The 18,126-nt window shown below is 37.3% G+C and overlaps 1 protein-coding gene across 2 annotated transcripts; it reads left to right on the top strand.

Annotated features, from left to right (window-relative positions):
- The first annotated feature begins 23 nt into the window (after positions 1-23).
- Positions 24-17,656, top strand: MFAP3 (microfibril associated protein 3). Of its 2 annotated transcripts, none has more exons than XM_016166985.2 (3): positions 24-72; positions 9,813-10,274; positions 13,358-17,656. In XM_016166985.2, the coding sequence occupies exons 2-3, from the start codon at positions 9,980-9,982 to the stop codon at positions 14,149-14,151; spliced, it is 1,089 nt and encodes a 362-aa protein (XP_016022471.2). In that variant the 5' UTR covers positions 24-72; positions 9,813-9,979; the 3' UTR covers positions 14,152-17,656. The 2 variants fall into 2 exon arrangements, with proteins under 2 accessions (XP_016022471.2, XP_036080538.1); XM_036224645.1 differs by lacking the exon at positions 24-72 and adding an exon at positions 2,431-7,512.
- Positions 17,657-18,126: the final 470 nt, after the last annotated feature.

Raw genomic sequence — 18,126 nt, 5'->3', positions numbered from 1 at the left:
CGGCCTCGCCTGCCCGAGTGCACTTCCAGGTCAAGTCGATGCTCCTCCCTCAAAGAGCTCGGCGTCGTTCTGGTGAGTGAGGGCTCGGTGGGGGTCACTGCGGAGGAGATTCTGTGGGTGTCAGGGCTTGGGTTCGAGCCGGCGGGATGGAGTACGACGTGAAGGAAGCTAGGGTATCTGCACTTTTTTCTTCTGAAGTTCAGGCCTGAGCTTGCAGAAGTTCGGCCATCGTACATATACTGAGCACCAGCTGCCTTCCAGGCACTACCCTGGACGCTTGGGACAGACAGACTGGTTTACGAGCCCGCTCTTGCCCTGCTCTCGAGTATTGACATCCTGGTGTATGAGACCGACCGTGAACATGTCAGCAAATACGGTTATCTAAGACGGTAGTGAGTGCTTTAAAGGAAATTAAACAGGGATAATGTGACTGAACGAAGTGAGGGAGTAAGCCTTATGAAGTTCTAGAGAAGTGCATTCGAGGAGAAGGCATAGCAAATGCAAATGCCTTTTAGTGGGAACAAGCTTAGCGAGGCAAGGATAAGAAAAAAAGGCCTCCGTGACTGAAGCAAAAAGAGGAAGATACGACCAGAGACTTAAACAGGTCTGTTAGCCAGGACAGGATTTTGACTTTTATGTAGAAATCAGTGGAAAACGATTGAAGGTTTATGCAGAGAAGTGACATACTCTGATGCATGACTTTTAAGTCACTCCTGACCTCTCATCAGCAAGATGCATCTCCAGTTGCCCTTGAGCAATGTGAATGCATGACACCCAGACTGACAGCCAGAAAGGCATTAGAGATACCCTGATTGTGAAAAACTAAGTCCCAGAGAGGTGAAGAGACTTGGCTTTTCAAATCTTCCAGCTTCCTTTAATGCCTTGACAGTCATTTTAATGTCTATATATATAATTGTCAGTTCCTAAAACCCTTTGGATAGTTTCCTTTGCCTTTCATGGTGGTTTTCTAAATTTAGGGGCATCAATATCACCTGGAAGCTTGTTAAAAATGCCTATTACAAATTAGTAGTTGATAGTTGGTTATGGGGATGGGGAGCATGGAAGAGGGAATGCAGTTAGCATTAATATGATGGCTAAGTGGAGGGCCAGAATAGGGAGGGAGCAATTGAGGGGATTGTTTTATGAACATTATAGATATCTAACCAGTGTACTGTATACTTGAAACTAATTTAAAATGCCTATTACAAAAACAAACTGCATAAGTATAAAATAGATGATTTCCTCTAATTTTTCATAGAATTTGGGGTTTAAGTATGGAATCTCAGTAAGCCATTTAATTGTGTCTTAATCTTATCTGTAAAATGCTGCTGATAATTATAGCAAAAGTTCTCCAACTTTTTGGTTTTAGGATCGCTTTACACCTTTGAAACTTATTGAGAACATCAAAAAGTTTCTTCTGTTTGTGTAGGTTATATCTATTGATATTTGCCATTTTAGATATTAAAACAACTTCCAAAAAAGTTAGTAACTTATTTAAAATGGTAGACTCATTACATGTTAACATAAGTAGCATTTCTATGAAGAATATTTTCCAATGTTATTGGAAACCAAAAATATTATTGAAAAGAATGGCATTGTTTCACATTTTTACTAGTCTCTTTAATATCTGGTTTGAAAGAAGATGGATTCTCATATCTTCTTCTGTATTCATTCTCTTCTGGTTATCCCTTGTCATGTAGCCTCTGGAAAATTGTGCCATATTGTGTGAGAATGAGAGTAAAAAGAGCAAATAATGTACCAGTGTTGTTATTAAAATTGTTTTTAAAAAATCATTTTGAAACAGTCTCAAGGACCCCCAGAGGCCCCAGTACCACACTTTGAGTATTGCTGAATTACATATTGTTATGACAATCAAAAGAAATATGGACTTGATTTGTAAGTCATTAAAACTATGCACATTAAAAATGCAGATGCCTAGGCCTCACCCTTAGAGGTGCCAGATCAGCAAGTCAGAGTGGAGGGAGCCAAGAAATTGTATCTTTAACAAGCAGCACAGATTAATTTGATGCAAGTGGTCTAAGAATTGCAGTGTGAGAAAAACAAATCAAATTCACTCTAAAGAGTTCTGCTCGCTTCCCCCTCCCCCAAAAAGCTGTATTTGCATATCTTCAAATCTCTCCATTAATGGTTTCCAGAGCCTGAGACTCTGAAAAGGCAGTCAGAAGTTTGTAGCAATTACCTTTCTACCAAGTTGATGAGTGTCTGAATTCAAAACGTTAAATCTGATCCTGTGCCAAGGACTTGGGAGGTTTTTAACTCTGTCATCTGTACGCTTACAGATTTTGGGAGGATAGATAACTGATAGAAGGAAAGTGATAAGTCTAACAGTCAAGTACTCGGTGAGCTAGGGGACTGACAGAGCAGAAGAAATCCATCTAAAATTAAGAAGGTTGAGGTAAGAGTTTAGTTGAGAAGACTTCTTGAATAAGGTGAAATTTAAGTTGGCTATTGTAAAGCTGATTGAATTTTCACAGGAAGATATTGGTGGGAAGGGATAGGAAGTTTCAAGCAAAAAATCCAACTAGAACCAGAACTTTAAAGTGAAAAGTTGCTTGGAGGACTATAGTAAAACTAGTATGGCTAAGTTTCCATGACAGGGAAACTGAAATTATGAGATTTGAGTAAAGAAAGGAATGATAATGATAATTAGCCTCTAGGATAAGGAAACTAAGCCCACTAGAGATCATAGCTAAATAGTGACAGAGATGAAACTAAAGACCAGATGTGACTTCTAAATGCATTCATCCCTTCAGCAACCAATTATTGTGCGTCCAGGTACTGCTGAGGTCAGCCTACTACTTTGTTCTGCCACATAAATCTATTACTGGAGAATTATGGATGCCATACTAGAATTTGAAGCTTATCTCATGGGCCATGGAAAATCACCAATAGATTTTTAAATCACCTTCTTTTTGGATTTGTGTTTAGGACCAATTCTGAGAGTAGTAGTGTTTGGGATAACAAAGAGATATAGTTGGGGTTAAGTGGAGACTCACTTAGAAATTTAAAAATTGTGTGCTACCCAGATAAGGTAAAAGGACTACGACCTAGGTGAGGGACAAAGGATTTAATTGAAAATCATCTAAGAGGTGAAATAATAATAACAATAGCATGTATTTATAACATACCCACATTAGTTTACTTCATAGGGTACCTCACAACTAACTTATGAGGTAATGACTGTTAATAACTTTATTCAGTAGATGTGAAAACTAAGGCCTTGCGAGCCCACAGCTTCACTTGCGGATAGGATGAGGCATTCTGATTCCAGAACTGATGCACTAATCAATGAGCCATGACAATCCTGCAAAACTGGAAAATTGTGTTGTGTAGCTATCATTCCAGCTGTGTATATGCTGGACAAATAGATCTGAGGGTGGGAGGGAGGAGTTCTGTTTTAGTTTGTCTGAGTTTGAAATACTGGGGGATTTCTCAGACTTTTAAGAAAAAAAAATGGATAAGGAGATCATAAATCTAAGCCTGCTACATCATTGCCTTTGTCATTTGCATCCATTAGTTTCAGCAAATGCTTGTGGCAAAAAGGATAAAAGGCATACATATAACAAATAATCCTAGGTTTAAAGCAAAGCTGCAATAAATATAGAAGCTTGCTCTTAGTATGCCAGAGAATATGTTGAAGTTTGAGCTGAGTGCCCAAATGCCAGCTGTGAGGTGTGTGAGGGCTCCAAGATACTTTTGGAAACATAGGGGCTATTTTACTAAAAAACTTCTTAGAAAATGATGATTTCTATTTGAACGTTAGTACCCTTTTACGTTACAGATCCGTATAATAATGTTACCATAAGCAGAACAGCTTTATGCTTGTTCTTTGCAAAGGATAGAAGAATGCTAACAATCTGCTCTTCGTTTGCTTGTTCACCCCTTTGCCAATTCAGAATGCCACTTTGACCATTTGTGGGCCAGGAGTAGGGGAACTTCTCCATTTTTCAAGTGTAACTAGGCAGCCAGAGAAGAGTGGATGAGCAGTAAATATAGCCTAGAACATATTTCATTATGGAGAATGAAGCATTAATATCCCAGTATACTTGGAGCAAAAGCCAATACCATCTGGGCATCAATGCTTTTCCTCCCTTTGAGTTATCCCAGAACTATTTCTGCAAACAGTAGCTTCCTCAGCCAACTTAATATTGAGCCATGAGAACGGAAATCAGCCACATTACTTCCTTATTTATTTCTGTTGAGAATTGGAACAGAATGAAAATATTTCACAGAAGTTGGCAGAAACCCCAACAAGGCAATCTGTTAGAGATGACAGTTTAGGCACTTTTCTTTCTTTTCTTTTTATTTTTTTAAAATGATATAGCCAATATTCAGAATGGTTCTGTAGGGTACTATTATCTACATTTCTGATTATTCATGATCCTGGAAATACTCGTATTTTACTGTACCTAAAAGATAAAAAAAGGAGTTGGATTAAACTTGAGTATTACACTTTTCTGTTTTTCTTACTCATGTTGAAGCAAAGTAATAAAAATTCCTACTAAGTAACTTCATCCACAAGCATAGCACAGCCCTCTTTAACTGTTTGTAGGAAGATGACACTTTCATTTTCCTTTTTGAACTTTCTCCTTAGCGTCTACATGTCAGCTGCTGCATTGAGAATAGTAGGCATAATTTGGAAAGTCCCAAACTTACCTTTCTAAAATTCATGAAGTCTTCCTTTCTCTTTTGTGTTTATAGTACGATTATATTTCTCTTCAGTACGTCTCATACTTTCTTGTATACAGTTAGCTGTTTCTGCCTCTGCCCTCCAGACTAGTTTGTAAATCCTTGAGGGTCTGGGTCCGTAACCTAATTCAACTGAGCATCGCTTGCAGCACCCAGGACTTTATCTTGTGCATGATGAGCCTCTGATTTAGCAGAGCTGTTTTAAAATCATTGCTCCCTAATGAGTAGAATGGTTTTAGTTAATGTCATTTTCATTGCAAGTAGCAGAAACCAATTGACACGGACTTAAGTAAAAAGAAATTTAGTATGAGGACCTAAGTCAAGCGTATCCTGATCACAAGGGTGATTTGTTCTGTTCCTGTAACCTTGGACACATACCTTTGCCAGTGTTTTCTCTCCCAACTGTTCAATAGCCTCTTATCTCCAAATGGGTTATGTCTCTTAGTAGCTCAGACCAGAAGTTCTTTGTGTTCAGGATGCCCATGGTATGAGTATGAGCCCAGACTGAGCCTGTCTTAATTGATTGGACATATAAGGATATTATGAGACCTCATGTTCTCCTGGCATAAAGTCAGCATACCAGGGTATTATTGCCACCTTCGACCTACGAGCAGTTTTAAGGGTGTTTATAATGTCTTTCTAGACCCTGTCTTGTAGGTTTCCCTAAACTTCTAGTAGAGGCAAATGGCCGGACTAGAACTGCAGATCTTGACTTCGTGGGCAGTTTATGTGCCACACTCTGGTGTACAAGGAGAAGAGGAAATCCATCATGAGGGTTGCCTGGTAGCCATTGCCACAGTTTAGACACTTTTGCTGAACTTAATCTTTTTTCTCCTACTTAGCCATTTTTCTATTTCTTCCCTTTGCACATTCAGTCTTTTGTGGTTTTAATCGTGAATAAATTTGAGTAAGGTTGAATAAAGATGTTTATTTCTTTAGGGCAAAAAAACAAAACAAACAAAACAAAAGTCATATCGGAGCCAGGAAGCAGAATTCTCTCAGGAGCTGGAGCAGCATTTGTGAGCCTTTCTCTTCCCATCTGCTCCTCTCTTACCATTCTCTTTCTCTTCTCCATTCTTGTTGTCCTTTCTCTCTGCTTCTCTTTGTATGTGGTCCAAACCTAACTGCCTCAGCCCCCTATACTCCTCTCTTCCTCAAATAGCCCTAACCCACAGTGTCTTAATTCCAAAATTCAAGAACAAAGATTCTAATTAGTTTAGTCCACCAACGGGTTGTCTTCCTCCTGAAACTGAGAAGGCAGGGCTCAAAAAAGGGAAACAGACTAGGTAGATCACAGTAAATGTTCTCTACCACAAACTCAGGACACATCAAAGCAATGTAACAAACCGTGGCCGGGATCCTACCTTAGTTTATTAGATCTATATTATTGCAAAATATTTACTTGCAATGACAAGAAAAATATGAAATATAAAATTAAAGATCGAAATTACATAATGGAATGCTTGCTCTTCCCCCAAGATTTTTAAATAGCTGCAGGGTATTTTGAGTAAAAGTATTTTATTTATCTTAAATAATGATTTTGCTATAATGTGTAGAATTTAACACAATACCTGAAAGGACCATTGACAATAATAATAACCAGAGCTTACTCAGTGATTACTATTGCCAGACTCCTCATTGTAAACATGCTGTTTCATTCAGACCTTGCAATAGTCCTGTGAGAATAGATACTATTGTTTTCCCTATTTTAAAGGGAAAGCAACTGAGACACAGAGATTAAGTCATTAACAAAAGTTGTAAGGTTGGGTAAAATCAGAGCCTGCTACCCTGCCTTTATCATAGACCTGCAATTATGATGTTCCAGAGTAATCGTAATCCAGAATGGAATGTGAGTGATTGTTCTCTCGTATTGAAGTGTTCATTCTGAAGCAGCATCAGACAGGGCTGTTGTAGAGGTAATGAGGAAGTGTATTAGTGATCTCTGGATGTTAGTCCATGGACCCTCTGCCTCAGAATCACTCAGGGAGCTAACTAAAAACCATAAGTACCAAGGCCCAAACCCAAAGGTTCTTATTCAGTAGGTCTGGAGTGGGAAAAAGTAACATATTTTTAATAAGCTCTTTAGATGATTGTGATATTCAATCTTGTTTGGAAACTCTGGACTTGGTAAACTTTTATTCCCACCATTATCTTCTAGGACAAGATGAAGACTTTGGGAGTTGGTTCAAGGAATTCCTTCAGACGTTATGCCTTTAAATACTTTTTGAGATTGTTAGCATTGGCTCTTTTTGTCAGGGAATATAAACACAGTTTGAATAATTATAGTCCCTGTTGCATAACATTCTTTAATTTACAAAGATCCATCACATACTTGATGAAATTTAACTAACCTCCATCAGGACATATTTATTGAACATGTGCTAGTTATGAAGTATAGCAATAAAAAATATAGTCCCTGTGTTTGCAGGGCTCATAGGTGAGATGGGGTAGACTGCCTAGCAGTACAGAGCAGCATATACTAGAGCTCAGTGTGAGTAGTGTAATGACAAGAGCTACCAGGAGTCCGAGAAGAGCCATCCTACATCCAGGTATATGCTGGACCCGTGTGGAGGAAGAGCCAGCCCTTGAGACGAGGCTCAGGGAGGCTGCATGAAGAAGGAATTCTACACAGCAGTGACAGCGCCAGGACACCTCTTGCTCCACAGTCCTCTCATGTGGAGGCTGTTCATTCCCCCAAACCTTCTGCATCTCGGAGCCGGGAAAGTGAATCCATTTCTTCTGTTTCCAGTGTCTTCTACCCTAACTGCCTTGATCCTGGAGGGAGCATCACTGTCCCCACAGGTGATCTACCTCACTCTTGAGCCTTTCAGTTCTCTGGTCTCTTCATCTTGGGCGACTATCTTCTTCACTCACTTCAGCCTTCCACTCCATTTCCCAAAGTCCACCTTCAGTTTTGCTGTTGGCTCAGACTACTCTGCTCTCCTCCAGAATCAAGAAAATGACCCTGTGCTCTCTGGTTCCCACTTCTCATTAGAAGTTGTAGCTCTTTTTCCTGAACACCTTATAATCAGTGATCCCTCTGCTTTTTCTCTGACCCCTATCCGTTTACCTAAAACTCTTCTCTTCCATTCTTGAATCCTGTTTATCCCACAGGTCCTATTGCACATCCCGCCTTCTCACAAGGCTCCTCATGTTGGGTGCTCCTGGAGCATCCTGTACTTTCCCTTAGGTAACATCTAGCATATTTTGTATCTATCAGAGACAATGTCTGTAGTACAGTAGATTGTCACATAGTAGGTGCTCAATAGATACAACTGAATAGATGAAAATGTACAGTCTAAAAAATGGTTCTAAACTCAGTGGTCAGCAATGCTGTGGAGGAAAGGAATGACTGGTTAAGAAATGCAGTGGCATTAGAATAAAGTGGAGCTGTGTGGTGGGGGATATTTGTTTTGTTTTTGTTCATTATTTTTCCTACAAAGAGAGCAGCCCTCCAACTCAGAGCCTTTAGCAGATAGCAATATCTCTGAAAGTTAATAACATTACTTTGTTTTCACTGTTTATGTGTACAGTTACTTTTATCCACAGTTATAATACAGACTTTCCTTCTGAAATAAATGTATGTAAGTAAAATAGTGAGTTGATTTAAAGAAAAAACAAATAATAATAACTTAGCACATGGGTATAGCAAAAAAAATTATGACAGTAGAAAGAATGAATGAAATTTGGAAAATGCTGACATAGATAAAGCCATAGGTATTCTTTATCAGAGTTCTAGGGAACCCTGAGCCCAAGTGCTTTGTTTCTTTTAGTGTCATTTTAGTGAAAAATGCAAAAATGGAAATAAGCATGTATTTAGTTATTATGTATTATAAAGTCTGAAGTTCTTTGTTTCACTCTAAATGGTCCATCCTTAAATTTGAAAGATAGATAGAAAATTATTGTCATCATTCTACCGTCTTTTCAAGGGCTAATGAAAATTAAATGACATTTACAGTTTATTGTAATTCAGACTTTAAGGAGTTTAATGGGAAAATACAATGATCCATTGCTTTTTATGTTATGTGATCAATAAGCTTTCATGTAAGCATAAAGAGGAGTAAATATTATTTCCAAAATGAATTATTTGGGGCCCTTAAGAGAAATAAAGCTAAGTGTTTCATCCAAAAGTTTATAGAAATGAAGGTTGAAATTTTTCTTTGAGAGTCAATGCCTTAAAAAGAGGAATCAAATTACTGGAAGATGATCATAATCACATAGACTCTTAGAACGAGATATCATTTTGTTTTTTATTCAAGATATTTTACTTTTCTTGTAAATTTGTCTGGTAATCTTTCCCTGAAGCTTTTATTTACATTTTTACCAACTAGACATTTAAGATGTCAATTCCTCTCTCCACTAATTTTATAGACTTTAAGCTAGAAATTTAGTATTCTAACAACTGTTAAATGTACTTTATTTTGTCTCTTGATGAAGAAACTATTAAGGGAAAATCATTTTGTCTAACATTCTTGACCAAGAAGGACGTTTATAGCCTCTGAAGTCAGTATATGTATATTTCTGTATAGGCACTAGTACAGTTTTCTTTCTAATATTAAAAAGAAAAGAACTACCTCAACTGTCTCTACATTACATCTAATATAGCTATGTTCTTGAACTACTCAAATTTTGAGTTTCATGGTTATAATTATGTTGCACCTGTTGATTTACATTAGTGATATAACAACAGATGGTAATGGCGCGGGTTGAAATAAAAGATCATTAAGCTAAATAGTTTAGCCTCATTGGCTCCCTGTTGCATAGAATTTGTCAGGAAAATAGAATCATAGAATTTCAGAACTAGAAGAGTCCTGAAAAATTGTTTAGTCTGTCATTTGACAGATGAGTAAATAAGCCCAGCTACTTGCCAGGGCCGTACAGCCAGTTAACAGCAAAGCTGGGATCAGAATCTAGGTCTGCAATTTCCCAGTTCATTGCCCTTTATACCATCTCTGTGTTAGATTTTTAGGTGGTGGTCTATTTCACTCCCTGATATTGGCACCAGTTATTCTAATACCTTTTACATCTCTTCATTTCAAGAACATAGTTTCACCCCATTATGAATCTTTGTTGGTTAAACTTTATATCTGGCTTTCTTTTAGGTTGGTCTTCACTCGCATCTTTTAATCCTGAAGACTTCAAAATATACTTGGATCTACCACTTTTTTGGAAAACTTTAATACCAAGCAATAAATTACCCCCTGCACTCTTGTTATAGTATAGTAGCTTTTGAATTCTCCAAACTAAACAATATTTTCTTCCATTTTCCATGAAGCCATATTGTTGTTTATTCACTTTAGTGGTGAGTGTTATTATGCCAGCTGCTTTTGTTTTGGAAGATATGGACTTCAACCAAAAAGACCCACTAGAAGCAAATCATAGTTCCTTCAATGCATCGTTTCCCCCAAGCTTTGAACTCTCAGCAGGCTCCCACTCAGGTGATGATGTCATCATAGCCAAAGAGGGAGCTAGTGTTTCAATCGAGTGTCTTCTCACAGTCAACCGCTATGAAGATGTCCATTGGTACAACTCAAAAGGACAGCAACTGGATGACAGAGGCACAGGTAACTATGCCAGGGTATAATGAATCCAGGTTATTCACTTTCTGTTACTTCTCTCTTCTTGATTTTGTGGCATATTCAAAAGGAAATCTCAAAGGTAAATAATTAAAACGTTTGAAAGGCCCGGAGTATATTACCTATCAAAAAAGCCAAATGATTATAATTAGTTAACCAGAAAAAGAAAAAATAAGGACTAGTTATAAATTTAAAAGGTGTTAATATGATGACAGTGAGCTATTTGCTCTCCTCTTAGTGAACTGGTTTCCTTTTTCATGGAAGGTGGACTGCATCAGGACTGCTGCATACAGCTCTGCAAGCTATGCACTGCATAACGCCAGGGGCACCATTCACCTAGACTATAATGTGAACAGTGCAGTGTGGTGGCCCTGCATGAATGCAGCAAGAAGGATTTTAGCTAGACTTAAATAAGTTTTGTCATAAATTTTGAGATGTTTGCTCAGAAATTAGTTACTGAAAATGTTAGAGGAAATCCAGGATATGGTGTTAAATGATTCTAGATTTGTGCATAAAACTTTTAAGTCTCTCTCAGAATTAGAAAGGCACTGAGAAGGAGCTCTGAAAGCCTTTCCAGCACATTTTTTTTCTATTCTTATCTTAATTTACTTGAAAACAGGAGAGTTTCTCTTGTATTTTGGTCTCTCAGTCTTAAAAATTGCACAAACATCATAGTAATGTAACCAAGGTCTGTTTTTTGACAGGTTTTTATTTGATTTTGCTGTTCGTGAACCTGTGAACACATCTTAAATCAGGATACTATTTATCGAACTAGTATGCCATTAGAGTTTTTAGAAGACTATTTGTGTTAAAGCACCTCAGAAAGAAATCACCAGGAAAAATCAATGAAATAAAGATTAAATTCTGGGATCTCACAAGCTGTACTTTCAAAGGAGCCCCCTTATCTTTATTTTATTTTTTTGCTAGAAAGATAGTCTTATCTCTTGGAATATAAAGGATATTTGGTTATTCATATTAGAGTGGAAAACAGAAAAGGAGACAGCTGGTGTTTCCTTCTGAAATGTATGCTAAACATTTTAACCTACAAATTGAGTAACTGGCCACCAAGGGATTGAAGAGTTTGAAGAGATTGAACAGTTAGAACAGTGTATTTTTAATTAACTTCTTAAGAATATAGACCTATTAAATCAGAATCTCTAGATTGGTATTCAGAATGTATATTTTGAACATGATTTGAGGCTTCACATTTGGACCCACTAGACTAAACTCTTACCTCCATTGGGCTGTAGAATCCTGACCAAACATATCTGAGATTTGAATTATTCAATCGATGTGATCATAATGTAAACAAAGCTTAAGTTGAGACCAGTGATTTGGAATGTCAGTTTTATTTTCCTATTTTGCTTTTACTTTGAAAACCACTGACATCTACTATTGATGCTTTCAGCGCAGTTCTGGAAAATTGTATTAAATTTTATGAATCTCAAGTGAGAGCAGTTTAAAGAGCATGTCAGTCTAGTATAAGGTCCATAAATCTTGAGCTATTATCAGCAAGTGAGCTAGAGAGTTTAGATTGTGGTCGTAGCATAGTGGTTGATAAATGGAATCTATATAGTTCATCATACCTTGGATTCATAGGGAATCTTTTTCATAGATCCAGGTTCATAGGACAGATGCTTATGGAATAATGACTATATTTATAGCTGTGTATTTTCCTCCTCTTTATACATTGGTGAAGCAATGACTCCTAGATATAACTGTAGAATTTAGATAAATTTTGATGATGATAAAAATGGGCAGAGTCCAGAGTGCTTACTGATTTATGTGCCACTTAAATAATCTAGAACCATAGAATGAATCCCAAGGATGAAAGAGATCTTAAAGATTAGGCATTCAGGTGGTGCTTAACAATCAGCCATCCTCTTCTGGAGCACTATCTCTAGGTATTGGGGACTCACACCTATACCTTCAGTTAGCCCATTCATCCCATCATGAATGGCTGTCATAGTTAAAGCACAGAGTATACTGAGAATTTACCATAAACAAGAAGTCTGCAGGCAGAGCCAGGATATTAAAGGATGTTGAATCAAGGTGGATGGCTAGTGTGCTCTGCTTTTCATATTCTTTTATACTTTTGTATATGTGTTCCCTGAATGAAGGTACCTTCATGTATGGAAAAGAAGGTGGCATGTTTTAGGTTAAAAACAGAAGCCTAGGTGTCTTAAAGGCAATTTTATTCTCTTTACCAAGCTATTCATTTACCCTGACTCTGGAGACATATCTTTTGGCTTGTGCTTCAGTTACTCTTGCCAAAAGTCAACATACCATCATCTGTAAACCTTTTCTAACATCACAAATTAACATGTGCAAGGCATGTCAGATTAGCCAGTTAGTAATTAAGTAAATTAATTAAATTGGTAGTTTTTTTAAAAAAGAACTTCGGTCTCTTGTTATATAATTTCATTATCAAAAAGTAAGCATAATTAAATTAAAAAGAAAAGAAAACTATTACTTACAACCCATCACCCCAGAAATGGCCATTGTTTTACTTATCTGTTTTATATTTGCATTTGTTTTTTATTCTTCCACTGTTTGAAAATGTGTGAGTAGAGATTGTGGTGTTGACACACATACAGACATACCTCATTTTATTGGCACTTTGCTTTATTGCACTTCACAAATGTTACCTTTTTTTTTTTTTTTTTCCACAAATTAAAGGAAAGACCCTCCACCAACAAAAAAGGTCATAACTTGTGTTATTGTGATACTCGGTTTATTGAGGTGATCTGGGACCAAGCCCACAATATCTCTATGAGTATGCCTGTGTACATATAAGCGTTACGTTTTGTTTTTTTTTTTTCAGGATTAGTCATTTAGTATTATATAGACATACTTGTCTCCCTGAAAGGCTTGTTACATTTAGCTGTTTAAATTCTGACTCTGAACATAGCAGTCAGCCCTTTCTTACATGATTTGAACAAATAGCAGAACCTAATGGATAAGTTGAGTTAAAGTACAGTCATGAAGAAGTGGCATATTGATACAGCAGTTGGCATATTCAGTAATAATATTCTTTATGCTGTAATTTTTTGTTTCTGTTGGGTTATCAGGTGGAAAATGGTTGGTTTCTGATAACTTCCTGAATATCACCAGCGTAGCCTTTGATGACCGTGGGCTTTATACATGTTTCGTCACCTCTCCAACTCGTGCCTCCTACTCTGTCACCTTGCGCGTTATCTTCACCTCAGGAGACATGAGTGTCTACTACATGATTGTTTGTCTGATTGCTTTTACTATCACTCTCATCTTGAATATCACGCGGCTGTGCATGATGAGCAGCCATCTTCGTAAGACCGAGAAGGCTATCAATGAATTCTTCAGAACTGAAGGAGCCGAGAAACTTCAGAAGGCCTTTGAGATTGCAAAACGCATTCCCATTATCACCTCGGCCAAGACTCTGGAGCTCGCCAAAGTCACACAATTTAAAACCATGGAATTTGCTCGTTATATTGAAGAACTGGCAAGAAGCGTCCCTCTTCCACCACTTATTCTAAACTGCAGAGCCTTCGTTGAAGAGATGTTTGAGGCTGTGCGAATGGATGACCCTGATGACATGGGAGAAAGAATTAAAGAAAGACCTGCCTTGAATGCTCAAGATGGCATCTATGTCATTAACCCAGAAATGGGGCGGAGTAATTCCCCAGGAGGAGATTCAGATGATGGTTCTCTGAATGAACAAGGCCAGGAAATAGCAGTTCAGGTTTCTGTCCACCTTCAGTCAGAGACCAAAAGTATTGGTACAGATTCTCAAGACAGCAGTCATTTCAGCACTCCTGATGATATGAGATCTATTGAGTCAAACTCGAGCTATAAAGATGGGGCATTTGAAAACTCCCAGCTGTGAGAGATCCCAGTACCTACTAAAACTGGTCTCAGAAAAGGAACCTGTGTCATGTAGGAAATAACATTTTTCAAATGACTGGGATTTTCCCCTAAATATTAAGCACATTAGAATTATTGCCAAAATCTTTAAAAATGCAGCATTTTTTCCTATCTGATATTTCTGTCATGTTCCTCAAGCTTGATTAAATGATACACGTTAATACTTAAGGGCACCTGGAGGATGAACGTAATGGGAACATGCCGCACTACGAGTCCCACGGCTTCTCCTTCCGGTTGTGGCTCTGTCATGAGCTGGGGCTGGCACTTATCCTGAGGCCCCAGTTTTCCCACCAATGAGATGAGGAATTTGCATTAAATGATATCTAAAGTTGTTTCTAGCTCTGTAACTTTTTACCTATCACCTTTAAGCCTCCGAGATCTTCAGCACATCACTAAGCCCTTCCTTAGACTTTTAGTTCCTTTTTTATGGAAAGGACAAAACTGAGACTTTATTCTGTGGATTATATTTCTACACCGATGCCATAATGTTTAAAGATGTTGTTTTTCAGACTTTTATCCTTGTGGAGTATATAATTGTATGTGCTAGGTTGAATCTTTTCAGCGTAGTCCATGTCTGTATTGTATCAGGAAGTTAACTGCTCATTAGTAAACTACTTTCCCTGCATACACTGGTCCTTAGGGGGGATATATCATGTCTTTTTAACGTACTGAGGTGTCATTTAGTTCATTGAGCTGGGAGTGATTACTCAATTGATCCTCAAAAGTGAGCATTTTGTTCCTGAGGAATAATGTCTTCAATGCTTTTAGAATAAGAAACAATGTCAAATCATCTGTCTCTGGTAAATCATGGATTTTGACATTTCTGTTAATAGACTTTCTCAGGCCTTCTCTTTTTAAAAGTACTGGACTCTATAAGAGGGTTCTGTGTTCGGGATTCCAATCCTGGGGAAAACCCAGAGCTGGATTCCTCTTTAGACCTCTGTCAACCTTCTTGCCCTTTGTGGTCTTTTAAATATGGTGCTAAGAGTTGCATGCTTCCTTAATTGTTTGTTTATATTTTAATGTTTGTTGTTGAAGTTTTTATTGTTGTGTACTTCAGATATAAAATTCTGAGCTAGGGCTGCTTTTTTTGGCCTTTTTGAAAAGCACTAACCTGAAATAAGATTAGATAATAGTGTGTAGTGTGTGTTACTCTATGAAATATATTAAATAAAGATAGACATATATATGTATAGATGTATAGATATATAGATATATATATATATATTTACAAACACATACATACAAATGATCTAGCCATAAGGAGGGAGAAAAATTATGGATGATGCCACCTGATTCAACTGTGTATAATAAACACTTAAGACCATATTTCTTGCCTGGCTGAGATCTGATATAATGGAATTGTAAATACTCTTCGGAATAATTTCTTCAGCTACAGGAAGCTTGGTGTCATATAATTTTAAGAACTTGGCAGTGGAGCTCCATTTGGTACTTCACATTTCTTCATTTGGCTTCTGATTATTGAAGCATTACTTGAACTAGCGAGTCCTGAGGGAAATGTTCAAAGGAGGTTTTATCAGGATTTTAATTTAAGGTTTCAAATGGAGGAAGGTAGGAAATTCAAAGTGTGACCAAATAGAACTCTCGCTTCTCTTTGTCCAGGCTTATCAGAAATAATATATCTGCTCTGGATAACATGAATGAATCAATGTGCAGTTATATCAGATGGCATTACAGATAAAAATGATAATGCTGCCTTTTCTGTCTCTCAGGCTGTTTCCATGGAAACCTTCAGAGCCAAATAAAAGCTACCAATCATTTAGCCAAAGCTTGCCTTGGCTTATAGGCCTGTATTTCTTTAAGGAAAACTGTTTTCATACATTCGGTTATGAGAGCAAGGGCTCTGAAATATACCCTAGATCACAGGACACTTTTTCCCTTCTCAGAATGTTTTTCTTGAAAAATTTAAACTTCTTAAAATCCCTTGTCTGAGCTCTGTCCTCTAAACATTCCTCAGATCTTCAGATAGTACCTCTAACCCTGTCCCAATATAGCATCTCTGGGGTCATTTCTCAGAGTGTAGCTTGTCACATTAAAGGGAATGGATTTACCCCAACATGTTCTCATAATGGACATGAGTGTTTAAAACCCTAAGGTTGACATATTTAATGATCAGAGTCATGGGAAACAGGACCTTGGAAAAATGTAGGAAATATTAAAAAAGATTATTAATGTTTACATAATATTATATAATAAGTATAGACTAGGCTACTCAAGTATATTCTAGATGAATTATTTTAGAAGCAATGGTGACTTAATTTGGTGGCCAGAGTAACTGGATTATTGTGAATATTCCAGATTATGGTGCCATCAATAAGGAATTAAAGTAGGCAAAATTTAATCAGAGTTGGTATTACTTTCTATTTTTGATTCAAGAGGAAGAAAATCGTACCTGCTAATATTTTCTGTAATCACGTACTCTTCATATATAATTAATAGTCTCATGTTATCTTTTTGTAGCATCTACCCTTTTGAGCTTAAACTACAATCTAAAAGTCTTTTGATGATAACCGTGGTGTAATTATCATTTTATGTCATTGGATTTTATAGTTAGTGAAAATGCCTTTACCGAACAAGATGTATTTGAAGTAGTTATCTCATATATAAATTTTGCCTTGTATTTAATGAACCTTATTGTCTTTATGAAATAGTGGCTTTGTGAAATAAATTTACCAAAAATAGACATGTAAACATTCTTATAGGTTTTTTGCCAGCTGAAACAAGACAGACAGGCATTTTTTGAGCTGGTACCCAACTTGAGTTTATAGGTGGTTTGATAAATCTATTCTCAAAGCTACATCTGTTATGATAGTTTAATTCTTGAGTCAGGCCCAGTGAGCATTTGTATTTCCTGCCAACTACATACATGTATACATATACACACAGACACATACACATACATACATCTATAGATACATACATACATGTATAATCTTAGGAGTTGCTGACCTGGGATGGTTGTGAGAAGGCTCCTAGCTTCTTTGCCTCACTTAACATGTATTTTAAATTCAAAGCACATGGCTTTTCTTTCACTCCTCCAGCCTCAATGAAGCCCTTGGTATAGTCCTCTCCACACCCTGCACGTAGTCTCACCGTAGATCAGACTTTGTCTCCTGTGTCCCGGAGTGGCATGAAAGCATGGCATGAAAGCACAGCATGCTTGTTTTCCAGAGTTCAGCCAATCATGGGTGCTAGCCTTATCTCTACATACCAGCACTTCAAGTATATCATATTTCTTGAGTCACCAGTGAGAGAGCACAATCTTTTCTCATCTAGGCCAGTAATGTTCTCAATGCATTTCATATAAGTAAATGAGTATTATTATTTGCTTTGGTTCAGATGATGTTTAAATGGTCACCATTTTAATGAATACGTACATTGTAATTTTGTCCTTTTTTAAAAAAGTTATCCTTGAATGTAATATATTAAATGTTCAATGGAGTATATTTCATTTGTCTGCAATCTTCTATAGAGTGTATATTCATTTCTGTGTTGATGGAATTTGATGTTAATGATTTTAAGTAGGAGTAACTTTGATACCCCCATGGCTACCCATTTCAGTTTTGCAAATATTTACTAAGCTTTTCTGTTTTCTATACTGTTGGCCTTACATGGGTGTCTTGCCCACAGTTACCATGAGGATAGAGTTACCAGGCCATCCTCACTGGGCCCAAATGCATCTGTTTCCCACTTCTGAAGAAAGGCATTCCTGGCAAAGGCAAGAGCTTGAGCAAAAGCCTGCAGATACGAGAGTTTAGCACATGTTTTGGAGAACATATGAATAGTGTTTAAAGTTTGTGATAAGATTTGGCAGGTGGGAAGGCTATCTCTGGTAGAAGCAAGCAACTGCAGTCACGTGGGAATGAAGGGTGCTGATGGAAAAGCACAGGATCTCAGAAGACCGGCAAAAAGAACA

Source organism: Rousettus aegyptiacus, unplaced genomic scaffold (genome assembly GCF_014176215.1).
Source record: "Rousettus aegyptiacus isolate mRouAeg1 unplaced genomic scaffold, mRouAeg1.p scaffold_m13_p_7, whole genome shotgun sequence".
In the NCBI taxonomy this organism is placed as follows: domain Eukaryota; kingdom Metazoa; phylum Chordata; class Mammalia; order Chiroptera; family Pteropodidae; genus Rousettus; species Rousettus aegyptiacus.
Note: the sequence above shows the minus strand (reverse complement) of the source record. Positions and strands in the feature narration are given on the sequence as shown.